At 44.0% G+C, this 21,604-nt stretch overlaps 1 protein-coding gene across 10 annotated transcripts in view; it reads left to right on the top strand.

The window, feature by feature from the left end:
* The window catches only part of CEP162 (centrosomal protein 162), a 179,415-nt gene that overhangs the window by 32,043 nt on the left and 125,768 nt on the right, over window positions 1-21,604 (top strand). For all 10 annotated transcript variants that reach the window (XM_056566001.1, XM_056566006.1, XM_056566002.1 and 7 more), the window contains one exon: window positions 18,302-18,399. In XM_056566001.1, coding sequence (XP_056421976.1) covers window positions 18,302-18,399 — 98 coding nt within the window. The remainder of the gene's footprint in view (window positions 1-18,301; window positions 18,400-21,604) is intronic.

Genomic DNA, 21,604 nt, shown 5'->3' with positions numbered 1-21,604 from the left:
TATAGACTGCTGAGGGCCGCCGCGCTTGTCTGGTCTGGCCTTGCTTGCCCTAAGCCGGGCTAAGGGCCATAAAAATTTACCTGCCCGTGCCCGGAACTGCATGTCCCGGGCGCCGGGCAATAGGAATTCCACATCCCTGAATTATTGAATACAAAGCAAGGAATGGATCGGAAAAGAGGAGAGGTCTCAGTCTTCCCTTTTAAATGTCCTCAATTTATGATCCATTCCTGGCTTTGTATTCAATGATTTCAATTAAAAACCTGAAGGTCTGAAAGGCTTGGTTCACATTAGTGTTAGGGATCTCTGTTACAGACGCAAATATCGGAGCTGGACAGTACGTGCCACAACAGACACTTATGAGTTGATTTTGAATAGGATTCATTGAGTTTTATTTTTTTTTGCAAGATTTGTATTTATTTTCTTCACTCATGTCCTATCATTATAATGGAATCAGCGAACGGAGCTCCATCGCTAATGTGAATTAGGCCTACACAGTCAAATAAATTGCCTGTAACAAGTGGTCAACAATATAGAAGCCAATTCGGGCTTGCTACTTGTATTTTCTCAAATGATCATTCGGTTAAGCCCCCCCTCTCATAGACATATTTGAGAGAAACTGTCTGGTTTTCTCATAGTAAATAATCACTGCTCAGCTTTCATATCTTAATGAGCTCTGGTAAAATAAAACTGAGCTGTGATTGGCTGCTTTTAGAAAACTCATTAGATGATAAATGTCTCAGTGCCACAGCCACATATTATTGTGTATATGTCTGAGTGAATATCCAGACCTGTACCAGTCATTTTTTTTGGCTGCACATAGCCTCAAAGCAATGCCACTCATTCCTGTATATCTACATAACTAGGAAAATTTTGCAGTTGTGGAGAACTGGGTGTTCATTTATATTGCTTGTCACCCAGCTTTCCCTAAATTGATTATAAATGTGTTAGCTAAACAAACCTGGACAAAATAGGAGGATTCCTGCATTTCCTTAGATTTCTAATGGTGGATGCAGTGGCATATTTCCTCATTAGATGATAAACCTGTCAGTGCCAAAGCCATATTAGCAAATGATGTTCAAAGAGTTAAAGGAACCCTATAGCCCCTACATTTTATTTAATCGGGGACAAAAGAAGGGTAAGGCTAAATAGCCGCCCTGCGTCCTGTCTCACCATGCAACTCCGTTGCTCTGCCCTTCACCCAGCTCTGGTCCCAGCACACTGCATTGTGACTAACCGTTTTATTTATGGAATTGTGCGTGAAGCGAAAGTCACTTTCTTTATGTAAGTGTATGAGACACTGATGAGGGGAAGCAGGGAAGCTGTTAAGTCTCACCCTTCTATTGATGAAATGAAATAAAATTTAGGGCTGGAAGGTCCCTTTAAATGGCCACACTCATTTGTAAAACATTTGACATGTCCTTATCTGGACAAACTCAAAATGTAGTTCTATAAGCTTGTCTCGATCGCATGACACTGATCAGGGAGAGGAGCATGCGGCAGTGCAGACTTCTCCCGGCTCGTTCTCCTGATCGGAGGAGGTCACTAGAACATGTCAAAAGTTTTTTTCACTAGGACATGTCAAGAAGTTTTGCAGGCAGGAACAAAATTATTTTTTATGGCATAATATAAATTATAGATAATAATTAACCTCTTCAGGACATAGGGCGTATGGATACGCCCTGCATCCCGAGTCCTTAAGGACCGAGGGCGTATCCATACGCCCGTGGGAATTCCGGCCCCCACCGCTAGCCGGTTGGGGACTGGAGCCGGATGCCTGCTGAAATCGTTCAGCAGGCATCCCGGCATATCGCCCAGGGGGGTCATTATGCCCCCCCATGTCGGCGATCACCGCAGATCGCTGGACAATTCAGTCCAGCGATCTGCGGCGATTCCGGGTCAATCGGGTCTCCAGTGACCCGATGACCCGGAATTACTGGCTGTTCGGGGCCGTCAGAGACTGCAGGGGTGAGGTGGCACTGGCGCCACCTCACGATCGCCCTGATTCGTCGGCCGGATTACCGGCCGACCAATCAGGGAGCCTGCTGCGGGTGTCACTCCCGCACCCGCTCCGCCCCTCTTCTGGAGGACGTGAGCGGGTGCGGGACGTGCACCCCGGGTGCTGGGGACCCCGATCCCCGGCGCCCCTGTTGGGATCGGGGCCCCAGGAGCAGCTGCGGCGGCAGAGACGACGAGGGACTGACCTGTGCGGCTGGATCGTTGGAGGTGAGTGACAGCTTCCTGCTGTTGCTTAGCAACAGCTCCCAGCATGCAAAAAGGGCATGCTGGGAGCTGTAGTTATGCAACAGCAGGAGGCAGACCACCACAACTCCCAGCATTCCCTTATGGGCATGCTGGGACTTATGGTTTTGCAACAGCTGGAGGCACATTTTTTCTATGGAAAAGTGTACCTTCAGCTGTTGTATAACTACAACTCCCAGCTTGCACAAACAGCTAAAGTGCATGCTGGGAGTTGTAGTGGTGCATCTGCTGGTTGCATAACTACAACTCCCAGCATGCCCGTTGGCTGTCGGTGACTGCTGAGAGTTGTAGTTTTGCAACAGCTGAAGGCACACTGGTTGTGAAACTCAGAGTTTTTTTTTACCTAACTCAGTGTTTCACGACCGGTGTGCCTCCAGCTGTTGCAAACTACAACTCTCAGCAGTCACCGTACACCATGCACCGTACATGCTGGGAGTTGTAGTTTTGCAACAGCTGGAGGCACACTGGTTGTGAAACACTGAGTTAGGTCACAAACTCAGTGATACATAACCAGTGTGCCTACAGTTGTTGCAAAACTGCAACTCTCAGCAGTCACCGACAGCCAACGGGCATGCTGGGAGTTGTAGTTATGCAACAGCTGGATGTCCCCCCCAATGTGAACGTACAGGGTACACTCACATGGGCGGAGGATTACAGTAAGTATCTGGCTGCAAATTTGAGCTGCCGCAAACTTTCTGCTGCAGCTCAAATTGCCAGCGAGAAACTACTGTGAACCCCCGCCCGTGCGACTGTACCCTAAAAACACTACACTACACTAACACAAAAAATAAAATAAAAAGTAAAAAACACTACATATACACATACCCCTACACAGCCCCCCTCCCCTCCCCAATAAAAATGAAAAACGTCTGGTACGCCACTGTTTCCAGAACGGAGCCTCCAGCTGTTGCAAAACAACTCCCAGTATTGTCGGACAGCCGTTGACTGTCCAGGCATGCTGGGAGTTTTGCAACAGCTGGAGGCACCCTGTTTGGGAATCACTGGCGTAGAATACCCCTATGTCCACCCCTATGCAATCCCTAATTTAGGCCTCAAATGCGCATGGCGCTCTGACTTTGGAGCCCTGTCGTATTTCAAGGCAACAGTTTAGGGTCACATATGGGGTATCGCCGTACTCGGGAGAAATTGTGTTACAAATTTTGGGGGGTATTTTCTGCTTTTACCCTTTTTAAAAATGTAACATTTTTGGGAAACCAAGCATTTTAGGTAAAAAAAAAAATTTTTTTTTACATATGCAAAAGTCGTGAAACACCTGTGGGGTATAAAGGTTCACTTAACCCCTTGTTACGTTCCCCGAGGGGTCTAGTTTCCAAAATGGTATGCCATGTGGGGGGTTTTTTGCTGAGAAAAATTTGCGTTCAAAAAGCCAAATGTGACTCCTTCTCTTCCGAGACCTGTAGTGCGCCAGCAGAGCACTTTTCACCCCCATATGGGGTGTTTTCTGAATCGGGAGAAATTGGGCTTCAAATTTTTAGGGGTATTTTCTGCTATTACCCTTTTTAAAAATAAAAAATTTTTGGGAAAACAAGCATTTTAGGTAAAATTTTTTTTTTTTTTTTTTTTACATTTGCAAAAGTCGTGAAACACCTGTGGGGTATTAAGGTTCACTTTATCCCATGTTACATTCCCCGAGGGGTCTAGTTTCCAAAATGGTATGCCATGTGTTTTTTTTTTTTGCTGTTCTGGCACCATAAGGGCTTCCTAAAGGTGACATGCCCCCAAAAACGATTTCAGAAAAACGTACTCTCCAAAATCCCCTTGTCGCTCCTTCCCTTCTGAGCCCTCTACTGCGCCCGCCGAACACTTTACATAGACATATGAGGTATGTGCTTACTCGAGAGAAATTGGGCTACAAATACAAGTAAAAATTTTGTCCTTTTACCCCTTGTAAAAATTCAAAAATTGGGTCTACAAGAACATGTGAGTGTAAAAAATGAAGATTGTGAATTTTCTCCTTCACTTTGCTGCTATTCGTGTGAAACACCTAAAGGGTTAAAACGCTGACTGAATGTCATTTTGAATACTTTGGGGGGTGTAGTTTTTATAATGGGGTCATTTATGGGGTATTTCTAATATGAAGACCCTTCAAATCCACTTCAAACCTGAACTGGTCCCTGAAAAATACTGAGTTTGAAAATTTTGTGAAAAATCGGAAAATTCCTGCTGACCGTTGAAGCCTTCTGGTGTCTTCCAAAAGTAAAAACACGTCAATTTTATGATGCAAACATAAAGTAGACATATTGTATATGTGAACCAAAAAAAAATGTATTCGTAATATCCATTTTCCTTACAAGCAGAGAGCTTCAAAGTTAGAAAAATGCAAAATTTTCAAATTTTTCATCAAATTTACGGATTTTTCACCAAGAAAGGATGCAAGTATCGACAAAAATTTACCACTATGTTAAAGTAGAATATGTCACGAAAAAACAATCTCGGAATCAGAATGATAACTAAAAGCATTCCAGAGTTATTAATGTTTAAAGTGACAGTGGTCAGATGTGCAAAAAACGCTCCGGTCCTTAAGGCCAAAATGGGCTCCGTCCTGAAGGGGTTAAAGGGGTACTCCACTGGAAAACATTTTTTTTTTTTTTTTTAAATCAACTGGTGCCAGAAAGTTAAACAGATTTGTAAATTATTTCTATTAAAAAATCTTAATCCTTCCAGTACTTATCAGCTGTTGTATGATCCACAGGAAGTTCTTTTCTTTTTGAATTTCCTTTCTGTCTGACCACAGTGCTCTCTGCTGACACCTCTGTCTGTGTCAGGAATTGTCCAGAGCAGGAGAGGTTTGCTATGGGGATTTGCTTCTACTCTGGACCGTTTCTAAAATGGACAGAAGTGTCAGCAGAGAGCACTGTGGTCAGACAAAAAGGAAATTCAAAAAGAAAAGAACTTCCTGTGGAGCATATAACAGCTGATAGGTACTGGAAGGATTAAGGTTTTTTAATAGAAGTACTTTACAAATCGGTTTAACTTTCTGACACCAGTTGATTTAGAAAACATTTTTTTCCAGTGGATTGCCCCTTTAAGCAATACACAGGAGTTAAAGGGGTACTCCGGTGCTTAAACATCTTATCCCCTATCCAAAGGATAGGGGATAAGATGACTGATCGCGGGAGTCGCGCCGCTGGGGACCCCCGTGATCTTGCACACGGCACCCTGTTTGTAATCAGTCCCCGGAGCGTGTTCGCTCGGGGTCTGATTAGCGGCAACCACAGGGCCGACTGCGTGTGACATCACGCCTCCACCCCCTTGTGATGCTCCACCCTTCAATGCAAGCCTATGGGAGGGGGCGTGATAGCTGTCACGCCCCTCCCATAGATTTGCATTGAGGGGCGGAGCGTGAGGTCACACGGGGGTGGAGGTGTGACGTCACACGCCGCCGTCCCTGTAGTCGCCGGTAATCAGACCAGGAGCTCCGGGGACTGATTACAAACGGGGTGCCGTGTGCAAGATCACGGGGGTCCCCAGCGGCGGGACTCCCGCGATCAGGCATCTTATCCCCTATCCTTTGGATAGGGGATAAGATGTCTAAGCACCGGAGAACCTCTTTAAGCTGTATCTCAGTGTGCCTTATATTTTTCAAATAATCACAAAATACCACATCACAGAATATAGTGGCACACAGGTTAACATGACCATAGAAAAAGATTATACTACAGAAATAAATTTCTCTGTGACATGTCAATGGTTTTTGCAAATGACAGGTATTCTCTTAAATTAAACACTTTTCTTCAGTTTCTTAAGCATGCTTTAGGAACTCAGATGTAAGAATTTGCCTAAAGGGATACTCCACTGGAAAAAAAAATCTAAATCAACTGGTGCCAGAACGTTAAACAGATTTGTAAATTACTTCTATTAAAAAATCTTAATCCTTCCAGTACTTATCAGCTGCTGTATGCTCCACAGGAAGTTCTTTTCTTTTTGAATTTCCTTTCTGTCTGTCCGCAGTGCTCTCTGCTGACACCTCTGTCCATTTTAGGAACTGTCCAGAGTAGAAGCAAATCTCCATAGCAGACCTATCCTGCACTGGACAGTTCCTGATATGGACAGAGGTGTCAGCAGAGAGCACTGTGGTCTGACAGAAAGGATACAGCAGCAAAGTACTGGAAGGATTAAGATTTTTTTTTTTTATAGAAGTAATTTACTAATCTGTTTAACTTTCTGGCACCAGTTGATTTAAAAAAAAAAATGTTTTCCAGTGGAGTACCCCTTTAACCTCTTAAGGACCCAGGACGTACGGGGACGTCCCCGCACCCTGGGCTTTAAGGACCCAGGACGTCCCCGTACGTCCTGGCGTTTTCCGGTCCCTGCTGCGCGCCGGGCAGAGAACGGAACCGGATGCCTGCTGAAATGCTTCAGCAGGCATCCAGGGCAAACGCCATGTAGGCCCCCCATGTCGGCGATTGCCGCAAATCGCAAGGGAAATCGCCCTTGCGATCTGCGGCGATACCGGGCTGATCGAGTCTCTGGGACCCGACCGCCCGGTAATTTTGCATGATCCCGGCTGTCACAGACAGCCAGGACCATGCTAAAGAATAGGAGCGAGGTGGCAAGCCTGCCACCTCCTCCGATCCCCTGCGATTCTTCGGTTAACTAACCGACCAATGACGGGGGGGTTACTTCCTCCCGCCCTGCCCGGCCCCTTGAAGTCCGGAGAGGACGGGAGGAAGACCGGAGTACGCGGCGCGGGACGGGGGAGTGCTGGGGACCGGCCCCGCCGGTACTTACCTCGTCCCTGAAGACCCGGATCCCGGCGTGAAGGCGGCGTAAAGCGACATGCATTGCTGTAATGGGACCATGTATACTACAACTCCCAGCATGCCCAGACAGCCCTTGGCGTCTGGGCATGCTGGGAGTTGCAGTTTTGCAACTTCTGGAGGTCCACAGTTTTGGGACCACTGTGCCCTTCAGATGTTGCAGAACTACAACTCCCAGCATGCCTGGACAGTTTTGGCATACTGGGAGTTGTAGTTTTGCAACATCTGGAAGGGCACAGATTGGGAACCACTGTATTAGTGGTCTGCAAACTGTAGTCCTCAGGATGTTGCAAAACTGGCTCTAAAGATGTTGCCGAACTACTACTCCCAGCATGCCTGAGAATGTTTGGGAGTTGTGGTTTTGCAACAGCTGGAGGCACACTGGTTGGGAAACATTGTCTATTTCCTAACTCAGTGTTTCCCAACCCGTGTGCCTCCAGCTGTTGCAAAACTATAACTACCAGCATGCACTGATAGACTGTGCATGCTGGGAGTTGTAGTTTTGCAACAGCTGGAGGTCCTCCCCTGTGAATGTACAGGGTACATTCACATGGGCAGGGGGCTTACAGTGAGTATCAGGCTGCAAGTTTGCGATGCAGCAAATTTTGCGCGGCAGCTCAAACTCGCAGCGGGAAACTCGCTGTAATCCCCCGCCCGTGTGACTGTACCCTAAAAACACTACACTACACTACACTACACTAACACAAAATAAAATAAAAAGTAAAAAACACTACATATACACATACCCTTACACAACCCCCCTCCCCTCCCCAATAAAAATGAAAAACGGCTGGTACGCCACTGTTTCCAAAATGGAGCCTCCAGCTGTTGCAAAACAACTCCTCCCGGTATTGCCGGACAGTCGTTGACTGTCCAAGCATGCTGGGAGTTTTGCAACAGCTGGAGGCACCCTGTTTGGGAATCACTGGCGTAGAATACCCCTATGTCCACCCCTATGCAAATCCCTAATTCAGGCCTCAAATGCGCATGGCGCTCTCACTTCGGAGCCCTGTCGTATTTCAAGGCAACAGTTTAGGGTCACATATGGGGTATCGCCGTACTCGCCAGTAATTGCCTAACAAATTTTGGGGGTCTTTTTCTCCTTTCACTCCTTATGAAAAGGTGAAGTTGGGGTCTACACCAGCATGTTAGTGTAAAAAAATAAATTTTTTACACTAACATGCTGGTGTTGCCCTATACTTTTCATTTTGACAAGAGGTAAAGGGGAAAAAAGCCCCCCAAAATTTGTAATGCAATTTCTCCCGACTATGGAGATACCCCATATGTGGGTGCAAAGTGCTCTGGGGGTGCACAACAAGGCCCAGAAGGGAGAGTGCGCCATGTACATTTGAGGTGATTTGCACAGGGGTGGCTGATTGTTACAGCGGTTTTGACAAACGCAAAAAAACTATACCCCACATGTGACCCCATTTCGGAAACTACACCCCTCACGGAATGTAATGAGGGGTGCAGTGAGAATTTACACCCCACAGGTGTCTGACAGATCTTTGGAACAGTGGGCTGTGCAAATAAAAAATTTTGTACAGCCCACTGTTTCAAAGATCTGACAGACGCCAGTGGGGGGTAAATGCTCACTTTACGCCTTGTTACGTTCCTCAAGGGGTCTAGTTTCCAAAATGGTATGCCATGCGGGGGTTATTTTGCTGTCCTGGCACCATATGGGCTTCCTAAATGCCACATGCCCCCGAGCAAAATTTGCGCTCAAAAAGCCAAATATGACTCCTCTTCTGAGCATTGTAGTTCGCCCGTAGTGCACTTCAGGTCAACTTATGGGGTACCTCCATACTCAGAAGGGATGGGGTTACAAATTTTGGGGGGTATTTTCTGCTATTAACCCTTGCAAAAATGTGAAATTTGGGGGGGAAACACACCTTTTAGTGAATTTTTTTTTTTTTTTTTTTACGTATGCAAAAGTCGTGAAACCCCTGTGGGGTATTAAGGCTCACTTTATTTAGGTTTAGAAAGAAGGAAATACCTGCTGCAGTGGGAGGCGAAGTGGATCTTCCGTACCAATGCGGAAGGGGAGCTTGGAATGAATGACAGGTTGGATCTCAGCGTATTTACCCTATATACTCGAGTATAAGCCGAGTTTTTCAGCACGATTTCTCGTGCTGAAAACACCCCCCTCGGCTTATACTCGAGTGAACTCTCCACCCGCAGTGGTCTTCAACCTGCGGACCTCCAGAGGTTTCAAAACTATGGCTGCCCGGGCTTGCTGGGAATTGTAGTTTTGAAACCTCCGGAGGTCCGCAGGTTGAAGACCACTGCGGCCTTCGACATCATCCAGCCCCCTCTCACCCCCTTTAGTTCTGTACAGTACTCACCTCCGCTCGGCGCTGGTCCGGTGCTGCAGGACTGTCCGGTGAGGAGGTCGTCGGGTAGGATAGTGGTTCCGGGCTGCTATCTTCACCGGGGAGGCCTCTTCTAAGCGCTTCGGGCCCGGCCCCAGAATAGTCACGTTGCCTTGACAACGACGCAGAGGTACGTTCATTGCCAACGTACTTCTGCGTCATCGTCAAGGCAACGCCTCTATTCTGGGCCCGAAGCACGGAGAAGAGGCGCCCCCAGTGAAGATAGCAGCCCGGAACCACTATCCCACCGGACGACCTCCTCACCGGACAGTCCTGCAGCACCGGACCAGCGCCGAGCAGAGGCGAGTACTGTACAGAACTAAAGGGGGTGAGAGGGGGCTGGATGATGTCGAAGGCCGCAGTGGTCTTCAACCTGCGGACCTCCGGAGGTTTCAAAACTACAACTCCCAGCAAGCCCGGACAGCCGATGGCTGCCCGGGCTTGCTGGGAGTTGTAGTTTTGAAACCTCCGGAGGTCCGCAGGTTGAAGACCACTGAGGGCGGATGATGACAAGAGGATGATGAAGGGGGGGTGTGGGATGATGACAAGAGGATGATGAAGGGGGGGTTGTGGGATGATGAAGGGGGGTGGGGATGATGACAAGGGGATGATGAAGGGGGGGTGTGGGATGATGACAAGGGGATGATGACAGGTGATGATGAGGGTCTGGATGATGACAGGCGGTGATGATGATGAGGATGTTAATGACGGGTCTGGATGATGACAGGGGGGGATGATGTATTTCCCACCCTAGGCTTATACTCGAGTCAATAACTTTTCCTGGGATTTTGGGTTGAAATTAGGGGTCTCGGCTTATACTCGGGTCGGCTTATACTCGAGTATATACTGTATTTAATGTACTCTGGGGTATACATTTACTTTCTACAACTCCAATAAGCAGTTGCACTTTGCATTAATAGTTTACTATTGGTTTATATGTGGTTTTAATTTGTTTTTAATCACTGTTTTTTGTAAACGCCTCACCTCACCTACGTCATGGGCGTGTGAGTATTTAACCGCCCTGGCAGGTGAGGTAGGATTGGTCTGAAGAAACGCCTTACAGGTGTGAAATGGCTATAACCTCCTGCTGGCTGACGGGCTTTTAACCTGCACGTTGTGACACTTTGCTCCGAATAAAGGACTATCGTTTCACCGCCACTTGCTGTGTGCCGTCCTCTTCTTCCCGGTCGTCACTTTATTTCTTGTTACGTTCCTCAAGGGGTTTAGTTTCCAAAATGGTATGCCATGTGTTTTGTTTTTTTTGCTGTCCTGGCACCATAGGGGCTTCCTAAATGCGACATGCCCCCGAGCAAAATTTGCTCTCAAAAAGCCAAATATGACTCCTTCTCTTCTGAGCATTGTAGTTCACCCATAGTACACTTCAGGTCAACTTATGGGGTACCTCCATACTCAGCGGAAAATACCCCCAAAAAATTGTAACCCCCATCTCTTCTATTAACCCTTGCAAACATTTGAAATTTGGGAGGAAACACGCATTTTAGTGAAATTTTATTTCTCTACTGCGCCCGCCGAACACTTTACATAGACATATGAGGTATGTGCTTACTCGAGAGAAATTGGGCTACAAATAGAAGTATACATTTTCTCCTTTTACCCCTTGTAAAAATTCAAAAATTGGGTCTACAAGAACATGCGAGTGTAAAAAATGGAGATTGTGAATTTTCTCCTTCACTTTGCTGCTAATCCTGTGAAACACCTAAAGGGTTAAAACGCTGACTGAATGTCATTTTGAATACTTTGAGGGGTGTAGTTTTTATAATGGGGTCATTTGTGGGGTATTTCTAGTATGAAGACCCTTCAAATCCACTTCAAACCTGAACTGGTCCCTGAAAAATTGTGAGTTTGGAAATTTTGTGAAAAATTGGAAAATTGCTGCTGAACTTTGAAGCCCTCTGGTGTCTTCCAAAAGTAAAAACACATCAATTTTATAATGCAAACATAAAGTGGACATATTGAATATGTGAATTAAAAAAAAAAATTGGGGGGAATATCCATTTTCCTTACAAGCAGAGTGCTTCAAAGTTTGAAAAATGCAAAATTTTCAAATTTTGCATCGAATTTTGGGATTTTTCACCAAGAAAGGATGCAAGATACCACAAAATTTTACCACTATGTTAAAGTAGAATATTTCACGAAAAAACAATCTCGGAATCAGAATGATAACTTAAAGCATTCCAGAGTTATTAATGTTTAAAGTGACAGTGGTCAGATGTGCAATAAAATGGCCGGGTCCTAAGGTGTAAAATGGCTGGGTCCTTAAGGGGTTAAAGAGGCACTTTTTTGTGGGTGGAGGGGTTTATGTGTTTCCTTTCTTAGGGGAAATAATGTGTAAGAGCATAGTGAAAATACAATATCTAGGAATGTTGCCAATTTCATGGTTCACTTTCTTGGAGTTTGAAGTTTCTAAGGAGAGCCAGATGCCTATAATTGTTTTAACAAAAGGAGAGATATATCAAACTTTTTTAAAGGAGCAGTGGAGAAGTTGCCCATAGCAATTAGATTCCAGCTTTCATTTTTCAGAGGCCTTTTTTTTGTAAAGAATAGAGTCTGGTTGCTATGGGCAACTGCTTGGTTCTACTGCTTTGCGCAAGGTTCGATAAATCTCCATGGTCCCTAATTTCTGCCTCTCAAAGGGCACAATAATAATTATCACCAGGCGAAAATGTTTCCACGGTGCAATGGCTGCGCTTAACCTACTCCTCACATCATGCATCATGACCCTATGGGGACTATTAAAGTGTAAAAATAAAAGTAAAAAAAAAGTGAAAAACCCCCCTCCCCAATAAAAATTTTAATTTTCCCATTTTTCTCTATTTCACCCCCCAAAAAGTGTTAAAAATATTTTATATCCATATTTGGTATCGCCGTGTGCGTAAATATCTGAACTATTAAAATAAAATGTTAATGATACCGTACAGTGAACGGCGTGAACGTGAAAAAAAGTCCAAAATAGCTGCTTTTTTTTATAACATTTTATTAAAAAAAAAAAAATTATAAAAAATGTAATAAAAGTTTTATGTAGGCAAATATGATATCAATAAAAAGTACAGATCACGGCGCAAAAAATGAGCCCTCATACCGCCGCTTATACAGAAAATTGAAAAAGTTATAGTTCTTCAAAATAGGGGGATCTTAAACGTACTAATTTGGTTAAAAAGTTTGTGATCATTTTTTTTTTTAAGCGCAACAGTAATAGAAAAGTATGTTATCATGGTAGCATTCTAATCGTATTGACCCAAAGAATAAAGAACACATGTCATTTTTGCCATAAATTGTACGGCGTGAAAACAAAACCTTCCAAAATTAGCAAAATTGCGGTTTTCTTTTTAATTTCCCCACACAAATAGTTTTTTTTTTTTTTTTTGGTTGCACCATTTTATGGTAAAGTGAGTGATGGCATTACAACGGACAACTAGTTGGTGATGCAAAAAGCAAGCCCTCATACTAGTCTGTGGATGAAAATATAAGAGTTATGATTTTTTGAAGGCAAAGAGGAAAAAACAAAAACGTAAAAATAAAATGGTCTGCGTCCTTAAACTTTTTTATATATCAACTGGCTCCGGAAAGTTAAACATATTTGTAAATTACTTCTATTAAAATATCTTAATCCTTCCAATAGTTATTAGCTTCTGAAGTTGAGTTGTGGTTTTCTGTCTAACTGCTCTCTGATGACTCACGTCCTGGGAGCTGTGCAGTTCCTATGGGGATATTCTCCCATCATGCACAGCTCCCGGGACGTGACATCATCATTGAGCAGTTAGACAGAAAACTTCAGAAGCTAATAACTATTGGAAGGATTAAGATTTTTTAATAGAAGTAATTTACAAATCTGTTTAACCCCTTCCCGCAGAATGTCATATATAAACGCCGGGTTGTGCAGTGCGTTCGCGCATCCCGGCGTTTATAAATGACATTCAGTTAACCCGGCGATGCGCAGCATCGCACGGGTTAACTGGCAGAAGTCCCGCTGTTTCCAGCAGGGGACAACTTCTGCTTCACCCCCAGGACCATCAATTGATGGTCCTGGTCAGCGATCACTGTGATTGGTCCCTGTGGACCAATCACAGTGATCTGGGGTGAAAGTTCAGATCCCCCGCACTGCCCGCCCCTGGAAGTCGGGCAGAACGGGGGACGAAGGCTGCAGGGGCTCGCGGGGACCTGCGGCATTCGGGGGGAACACGTGGGGACCGGCGGACTTACCTGATCCAGCGGCGGGACCGAGGAGCAGCGCGGGACCAGCCACGTGGACGAGCAGCGACGGGTAAGTATGTAGTCCTCAGAGGCAGCAGTGAAGATCTTCACTGCTGCTTCTAGGAGTCTGAAAACTACAACTCCCAGCATGCCTAGACAGCCTTTGGCTGTCTGGGCATGCTGGGAGTTGTAGTTTTGCAACATCTGGAGGGCCTCAGTTTGGAGACCATTGTATAATGGTCTCCAATCTGTGCTCTTCCAGCTGTTGCAAAACTACAACTCCCAGCATGCACTGACTGTCCAGGCATGCTGGGAGTTTTAGTTCAGCAACATCTGGCCCTTCAGATGTTGCCGAACTACAACTCCCAGCATGCCCTTCAGCTGTCTGGGCATGCTGGGAGTTGTAGTTTTGCAACAGCTGGAGACACACTGGTTGGGAAACATTGTTTCTAACTCAGTGTTTCCTAACCTGTGTGCCTCCAGCTGTTGCAAAACTAGAACTCCCAGCATGCACTAAAAGACCATGCATGCTGGGAGTTGTAGTTTTGCAACATCTGGAGGGCCCCAGTTTGGAGACCATTGTATAATGGTCTCCAATCTGTGCTCTTCCAGCTGTTGCAAAACTACAACTCCCAGTATGCACTGACTGTCCAGGCATGCTGGGAGTTTTAGTTCAGCAACATCTGGCCCTTCAGATGTTGCCGTACTAGAACTCCCAGCATGCCCTTCAGCTGTCTGGGCATGCTGGGAGTTGTAGTTTTGCAACAACTGGAGACACACTGGTTGGGAAACATTGTCTGTTTCTAACTCAGTGTTTCCTAACCTGTGTGCCTCCAGCTGTTGCAAAACTATGACTCCCAGCATGCACTAACAGACCATGCATGCTGGGAGTTGTGGTTTTGCAACAGCTGATGCAAGCCCCCCCCCCCCCCCCCGCCCCGCCACCCCCGTGAATGTACAGGGTACATTCACATGGGCGAGGCTTTTACAGTGGGTTTCTCGCATCTTGAGATGCAGCAAATTTTGCGCTGGGAAACTCGCTGTAATCCCCCGCCCATGTGACTGTACCCTAAAAACACTACACTACACTAACACAAAATAAAATAAAAAGTTAAAAACACTACATATACACATACCCCTACACAGCCCCCCTCCCCCAATAAGAACGTCCGGTACACCACTGTTTCCAAAGCAGAGCCTCCAGCTGTTGAAAAACAACAACTCCCAGTATTGTCGGACAGCCGTTGACTGTCCAGGCATGCTGGGAGTTTTGCAACAGCTGGAGGCACCCTGTTTGGGAATCACTGGCGTAGAATACCCCTATGTCCACCCCTATGCAAATCCCTAATTTAGGCCTCAAATGCACATGGCGCTCTCACTTTGGAGCCCTGTCGTATTTCAGGGCAACAGTTTAGGGCGACATATGGGGTATCGCCGTACTCGGGAGAAATTGCGTTACAAGGTTTGGGGGGCTTTTTCTTCTTTAACCCTTCATGAAAAGGAAATGTTGGGGTCTACACCAGAATGTTAGTGTAAAAATTTTTTATTTTTTACACTAACATGCTGATGTTGCCCCATACTTTACATTTTCACAAGAGGTAAAAGGGAAAAAAGCCCCCCAAAATTTGTAACGCAATTTCTCCCGACTACAGAGATACCCCATATGTGAGCGCAAAGTGCTCTGGGGGCGCACAACAAGGCCCAGAAGGGAGAGCGCACCATGTACATTTGAGGTGATTTGCACAGAGGTGGCTGATTGTTACAGCGGTTTTGACAAACGCAAAAAAAACAAAACCCCACATGTGACCCCATTTCGGAAACGACACCCCTCACGGAATGTAATGAGGGGTGCAGTGAGAATTTACCCCCCACAGGTGTCTGACGGATCTTTGGAACAGTGGTCCATGAAAATGAAAACTTGTACAGCCCACTGTTCCAAAGATCTGTCAGACACCAGTGGGGGGCAAATGCTCACTGTACCCCTTGTTACGTTCCTCAAGGGGTCTAGTTTCCAAAATGGTATGCCATGTGTTTTTTTTTTTGCTGTTCTGGCACCTTAGGGGCTTCCTAAATGCGACATGCTCCCCGAGCAAAATTTGCTCTCAAAAAGCCAAATATGACTCCTTCTCTTCTGAGCATTGTAGTTCGCCCATAGTGCACTTCAGGTCAACTTATGGGGTACCTCCATACTCAGAAGAGATGGGGTTACAAATTTTGGGGAGTATTTTGTGCTATTAACCCTTGCAAAAAGGTGAAATTAGGGGGGAAACACACTTTTTAGTGGAATTTTTTTTTTTTTTTTTTACAAATGCAAAAGTCATGAAACACCTGTGGGGTAATAAGGCTCACTTTATTCCTTATTACATTCCTCAAGGGGTCTAGTTTCCAAAATGGTATGCCATGTGGGTATTTTTTGCTGTTCTGGCACCATAGGGGCTTCCTAAATGCGACATGCCCCCCGAGCAAAATTTGCTCTCAAAAAGCCAAATATGACTCCTTCTCTTCTGAGCATTGTAGTTCACCCATAGTGCACTTCAGGTCAACTTATGGGGTACCTCCATACTCAGAAGAGAAGGGGTTACAAATATTGGGGGGTATTTCCTGCTATTAACCCTTGGAAAAATGTGAAATTTGGGGGGAAACACACATTTTAGTGAAAAAAAAATATTTTTTTTTACATATGCAAAAGTAGTGAAACACCTGTGGGGTATTAAGGCTCACTTTATTCCTTGTTACGTACCTCAAGGGGTCTAGTTTCCAAAATGGTATGCCATGTGAGGGTTTTTTGCTGTTCTGGCACCATAAGGGCTTCCTAAATGCAACATGCCCCCAAAAACCATTTCAGAAAAACGTTCTCTCCAAAATCCCCTTATCGCTCTTTCCCTTCTGAGCCCTCTACTGCGCCCGCCGAACACTTTCCATAGACATATGAGGTATGTGCTTACTCGAGAGAAATTGGGCTACAAATATAAGTATACATTTTCTCCTTTTACCCCTTGTAAAAATAAAAAAATTGGGTCTACAAGAACATGCGAGTGTAAAAAATGAAGATTGTGAATTTTCTCCTTCACTTTGCTTCTATTCCTGTGAAACACCTAAAGGGTTAAAATGATGACTGAATGTCATTTTGAATACTTTGGGGGGTGCAGTTTTTATAATGGGGTCTTTTGTGGGGTATTTCTAATAAGAAGACCCTTCAAATCCACTTCAAACCTGAACTGGTCCCTGAAAAATAGTGAGTTTGAAAATTTTGTGGAAAATTGCTGCTGAACTATGAAGCCCTCTGGTGTCTTCCAAAAGTAAAAACTCGTCACTTTTATGATGCAAACATAAAGTAGACATATTGTATATGTGAATAAAAATTTTTTTTATTTGTAATATACATTTTCCTTACAAGCAGAGAGCTTCAAAGTTAGAAAAATGCAAAATTTTCAAATTTTTCATCAAATTTTAGGATTTTTCACAAGGAAAGGATGCAAGTTACCACAAAAATTTACCACCATGTTAAAGTAGAATATGTCACGAAAAAACAATCTCGGAATCAGAATGATAACTAAAAGCATTCCAGAGTTATTAATGTTTAAAGTGACAGTGGTCAGATGTTCAAAAAACGCTCTGGTCCTTAAGGCCAAAATGGGCTTGGTCCTGAAGGGGTTAACTTTCCGGAGCCAGTTGATATATATAAAAAAAGGTTTTGCCTGGAATACCCCTTTAATGCCCAAATGGACTGCGTCCTTAAGGGGTTAAAAACTTAAATAAAGACTATAGATCACAGCACAAAAAATAAACCCTCAGACAGCCCTGTATATGATAAAATAACAGTGTTTATAGCGGTCAGAAGAGGACTATTTTTTATTCATGGTTTCTTTTCCATGACTCACTGAGGTTATAATAATGACACTTAGCAGCGTGGGTAAGTTACCCTAAAGTGCAATTATTCTCACTATTTTGTACAATGACAGCCTTTACAGTAGTGTTCTGTTAGTACACTATTGGATTTCTGCTAATAACTGGTATAGTTGTTTTTTTAAGAGTTGAGAAAAAAGTATTTAATTTACCAGGATGATGCTTGAATGAATCAGTCTCTGGTATACATATTTTAGGATTCTTTCCACCATTATACAGTACATAAGTTGTTGAAAATCGACTTGGCAGTATGCTTATAACTGGTACAGGGCATAATAATTTATGCTGAGTGAAACCCTTTGTATAAGTTTTTATAAAAGTAGTATGATAAAACAAAACCTATATAATTTGTGGATCATTATAATTGTATTAACTTACAGAATAAATATTACATGTACGGTAATTTTAACCTGCATTGCATAGAAACAACCCTTTGCTTTTCTATTTTTGTGGTAAAATAAATTATTACTAAGTACAAGTGGTCCTGCATAAAACACGTCCTCATGGCCCTGTAAGCTGCATCAATTATGATAAATGAGAAGAAGCTTTCTGATAGAAATCTAAAGAGCTGCTGGGAATTTCAGATTTCTCATTAGAGCCTTGCAGATACATTTTTGTATGCTTTAAAGGGGCTGCGTGATGGGCTGCATAGTCAATCTGATGAAAAAAGACAATGAAGTGCTCTCACAGTTTTCTTTTGAAAATCCTTGCAAAATAGATTACAAATCACTTGGCAGTATGTGTAATAAGTCTATTATCTTAAATTACTAGTGAATTATAGTGAAGACTTTGAAGATGAACCAGAATTGAACGGTCATTTGGTCAAAAAATCAGAAGAAAATGATGATCCTGTCCAGTCTAAAAGTCAGGTTAGACTTTTTATTTAGTTCTGTTAAAGTTGTAAGGATTTGCACTTAGTATATGGTTTTTGCTAATGTCAAAGTAAAATTGATGTGATAAAAAATATTTTTTATATGCTGTCAAACCCTGACCAATCAACTCTCGCTTTGGAGCCCTGTCGTATTTCAAGGAAACAGTTTAGGGCCACATATGGGGTATCTCCATACTCGGGAGAAATTGCACTACAAATTTTGGGGGTCTTTTTCTCCCTTTACCCCATACTTTAAAAAGTATGGGTCTACACCAGCCTGTTAGTGTAAAAAAAAAAAATGTTTTACACTAACATGCTGGTGTTGCCCCATACTTTTTAATTTTCACAAGCGGTAAAAGGAAAAAAAGACCCCCCAAAATTTGTAACGCAATTTCTCCTGAATACGGAAATACCCCATATGTGGGCCTAAAATGTTCTGCGGACACACAACAAGGCTCAGGAGTGAGAGAGCACTATGTACATTTGAGGTCTACATTGGTGATTTGCACAGGGGTGGCTGATTTTACAGCGGTTCTGACATAGACGCAAAACAATAAATACCCAGATGTGACCCCATTTTGGAAACGGCACCCCCCACGGAACGTAACAAAGGGTATAGTGAGCCTTAACACTCACAGGTGTTTGACAAATTTTCGTTAAAGTTGGATGTGAAAAAATAAAAAAAAATGTTTTCACTAAACTGCTGGTGTTACCCTAAATTTTTCATTTTCACAAGGGAAAAAGCCCCCCAAAATTTGTAACCCCATGTGTGGATGTAAAGTGCTATGCTGGCGCACTACACTTCTCAGAAGAGAAGGAGCGCCATTGGGATTTTGGAGAGAGAATGTGTCTGAAATGAAAGGCCATGTTTGTTGACAAAGCCCCCATAGTGCCAGAACAGTGGACCCCCCCCACATGTGACCCCATTTTGGAAACTTCACCCCTCACGTAATGTAATTAGGGGAACAGTGAGCATTTACACCCCACAGGTGTCTGACAGATTTTTGGAACAGTGGTCTGTGAAAATGAAAAATAAAATTTTAAATTTGCACAGCCCACTGTTCCAAAGATCTGTCAAACGCCAGTGGGGTGTAAATGTTCACTGCATCCCTTATTAAATTCTGTGAGGGGTGTAGTCTCCAAAATGGAGTCACATGTGGGGGGAGGGGGGGTCGACTGGCACCACAGGGGGCTTTGTAAACGCACATGGCCCATGACTTCGATTCCAACCAAACGCTCAATGGCACTCCTTCTCTTCTGAGCATTGTAGTTTGCCCGCAGAGCAATTTACATCCACGTATGGGGTATTTCCATACTCAGAAGAAATGGGGTTACACATTTTGAGGCTCGTTCTCCAATTACCGCTTGTGAAAATGAAAAATTTGTTGTAACATCAGCATTTTAGTGAAAAAAATAAAAAATGTATTTTCCTGTCCAACTTTAGCGGAAATTTATTAAACACCTGTGGGGTGTTAAGGCTCATTGTACCCCTTGTTACGTTCCTTGAGGGGTGTAGTTTCCAAAATAGTATGCCATGTGTTGTTTTTTTTTTTTTTGCTGTTCTGGCACCATAGGGGCTTTCTAAATGCGATATGCCCCCCAAAAACCATTTCAGCAAAATTTGCTTTCCAAAAGCCAAATGTGACTTCTACTCTTCTGAGCATTGTAGTGCGCCAGATGAGCACTTGGCGTCCACACATGGGGTATTTCCATACTCAGAAGAGATGGGGTTACAAATTTTGGGTGGCATTTTCTCCTATAACCCTTTGCAAAAATGTAAAATTTGGGGGAAAACCACCATTTTAGTGGAAAAAAAAAAGTGGCACATTTACTATTGCAAATGCAGAAATTGGATGCAATGTGTGCCAAAAAACTGGCTTATGTGACTTGGGCCCTATTTATTATGAGTTTTTGATAACATTGATAACATTCGTCTCTCTCAGCCCATAAAGGGGTGTGGTTTCATGTCAGAGTGGCATGGCCCAAATGGCACAAAGATTTTGGTGCACACGTTACATTATTACTTTTGGCTGTCCAGGCATGCTGGGAGTTGTAGTTTTACAACAGATGAATGCATAGTGGTTGGAAAACACTACATTAGAGCACTGTTCCCCAACCTGAGCCTTCCGCCTCTGCACACACAACTCCCCACTCAGCCTCTTTGTGTTGGTTTAATTCTGAGTAAAACAATGTATTCCTTACCCCAGTCAGTTCAAATGTTCCCGAAATATAGCATAATCTTGCAATATTTAAATTGGACTGTGGCGCAAAACTTTTAACTTCTCCTGTGCCCGGGCCGCAAAAACTAACTTTAAGTCATCTTGCTACATTCCCCTGTTGCGCCGATATCGGCGTCCCATTCCTCAGTCCCCGTCTTCTCCCTGCTGCTCGGGCTCCTTACATGACAGTACGCTCAGCTTATCACCGGCCGAGGTGGGATATTGCTGCGGCTGGGGATACGCTGATTGCAGTGTGACCTTCCGAGCCTAAGAAGCAGGGAGCCGAGCAGTGCCGGAGGAATGGGGCACCGATATGGGCGCAACGGGGGGAACGTAGGAAGGGTAGTTTAAATGTGTTTTTTTTTTGTTTGTTTTTTTGCAGCCCGGGCACAGCCTGGAAACAGTTTTGCGTCACGGTTCTCCTTTTACTTTAAACTGCACTAGAGGTGGGTTTGAAGACTGCAACTCTGATGCAGTCCCCTGGGTCTAGTTTGTGCTGCTCTGCTCATCAATATATTTATCTTCTTATCCTTAACAAGTGGGGCGTCGCAAACAGGACCAATGGCTGGTGTCAGAGGTGCAAATAGTCTTCAAACCCACCTCCAGTGCAGTAAAGAGTTAATTTGCATTATTGCAAGATTGTGCTATATCTTGGGAACAACTGAACAGAATGGGGTAAAAAATACATTGCTTTACTCGGGATCACTCACCCTAACCACCTGTTTATTAAGGTTAGTGGGATTGTTCTGTTAGTTTCCCTTTTAAAACTGTCCAATTTTGGACAGTGAAAATTAGGATGGACAGTCTTCAAATGTGACCTATTTATCAATGTAGCTTGTGCTGTTAATAAATCTCTGATGCATAGGTTTGCCTACTTTATGCCAGAATTGTGTGTCATAGGTGTGGCACGTATTTAGCTCATGATTTTACATTTAAGCCTCGTCCTCTGTAGTGATAATTAATGCCTCTTTTTTAGGTAAGGTG

Source organism: Hyla sarda, chromosome 3 (assembly GCF_029499605.1).
Source record: "Hyla sarda isolate aHylSar1 chromosome 3, aHylSar1.hap1, whole genome shotgun sequence".
Lineage (NCBI taxonomy): Eukaryota > Metazoa > Chordata > Amphibia > Anura > Hylidae > Hyla > Hyla sarda.
This window is presented reverse-complemented; position numbering and strand designations above follow the sequence as displayed.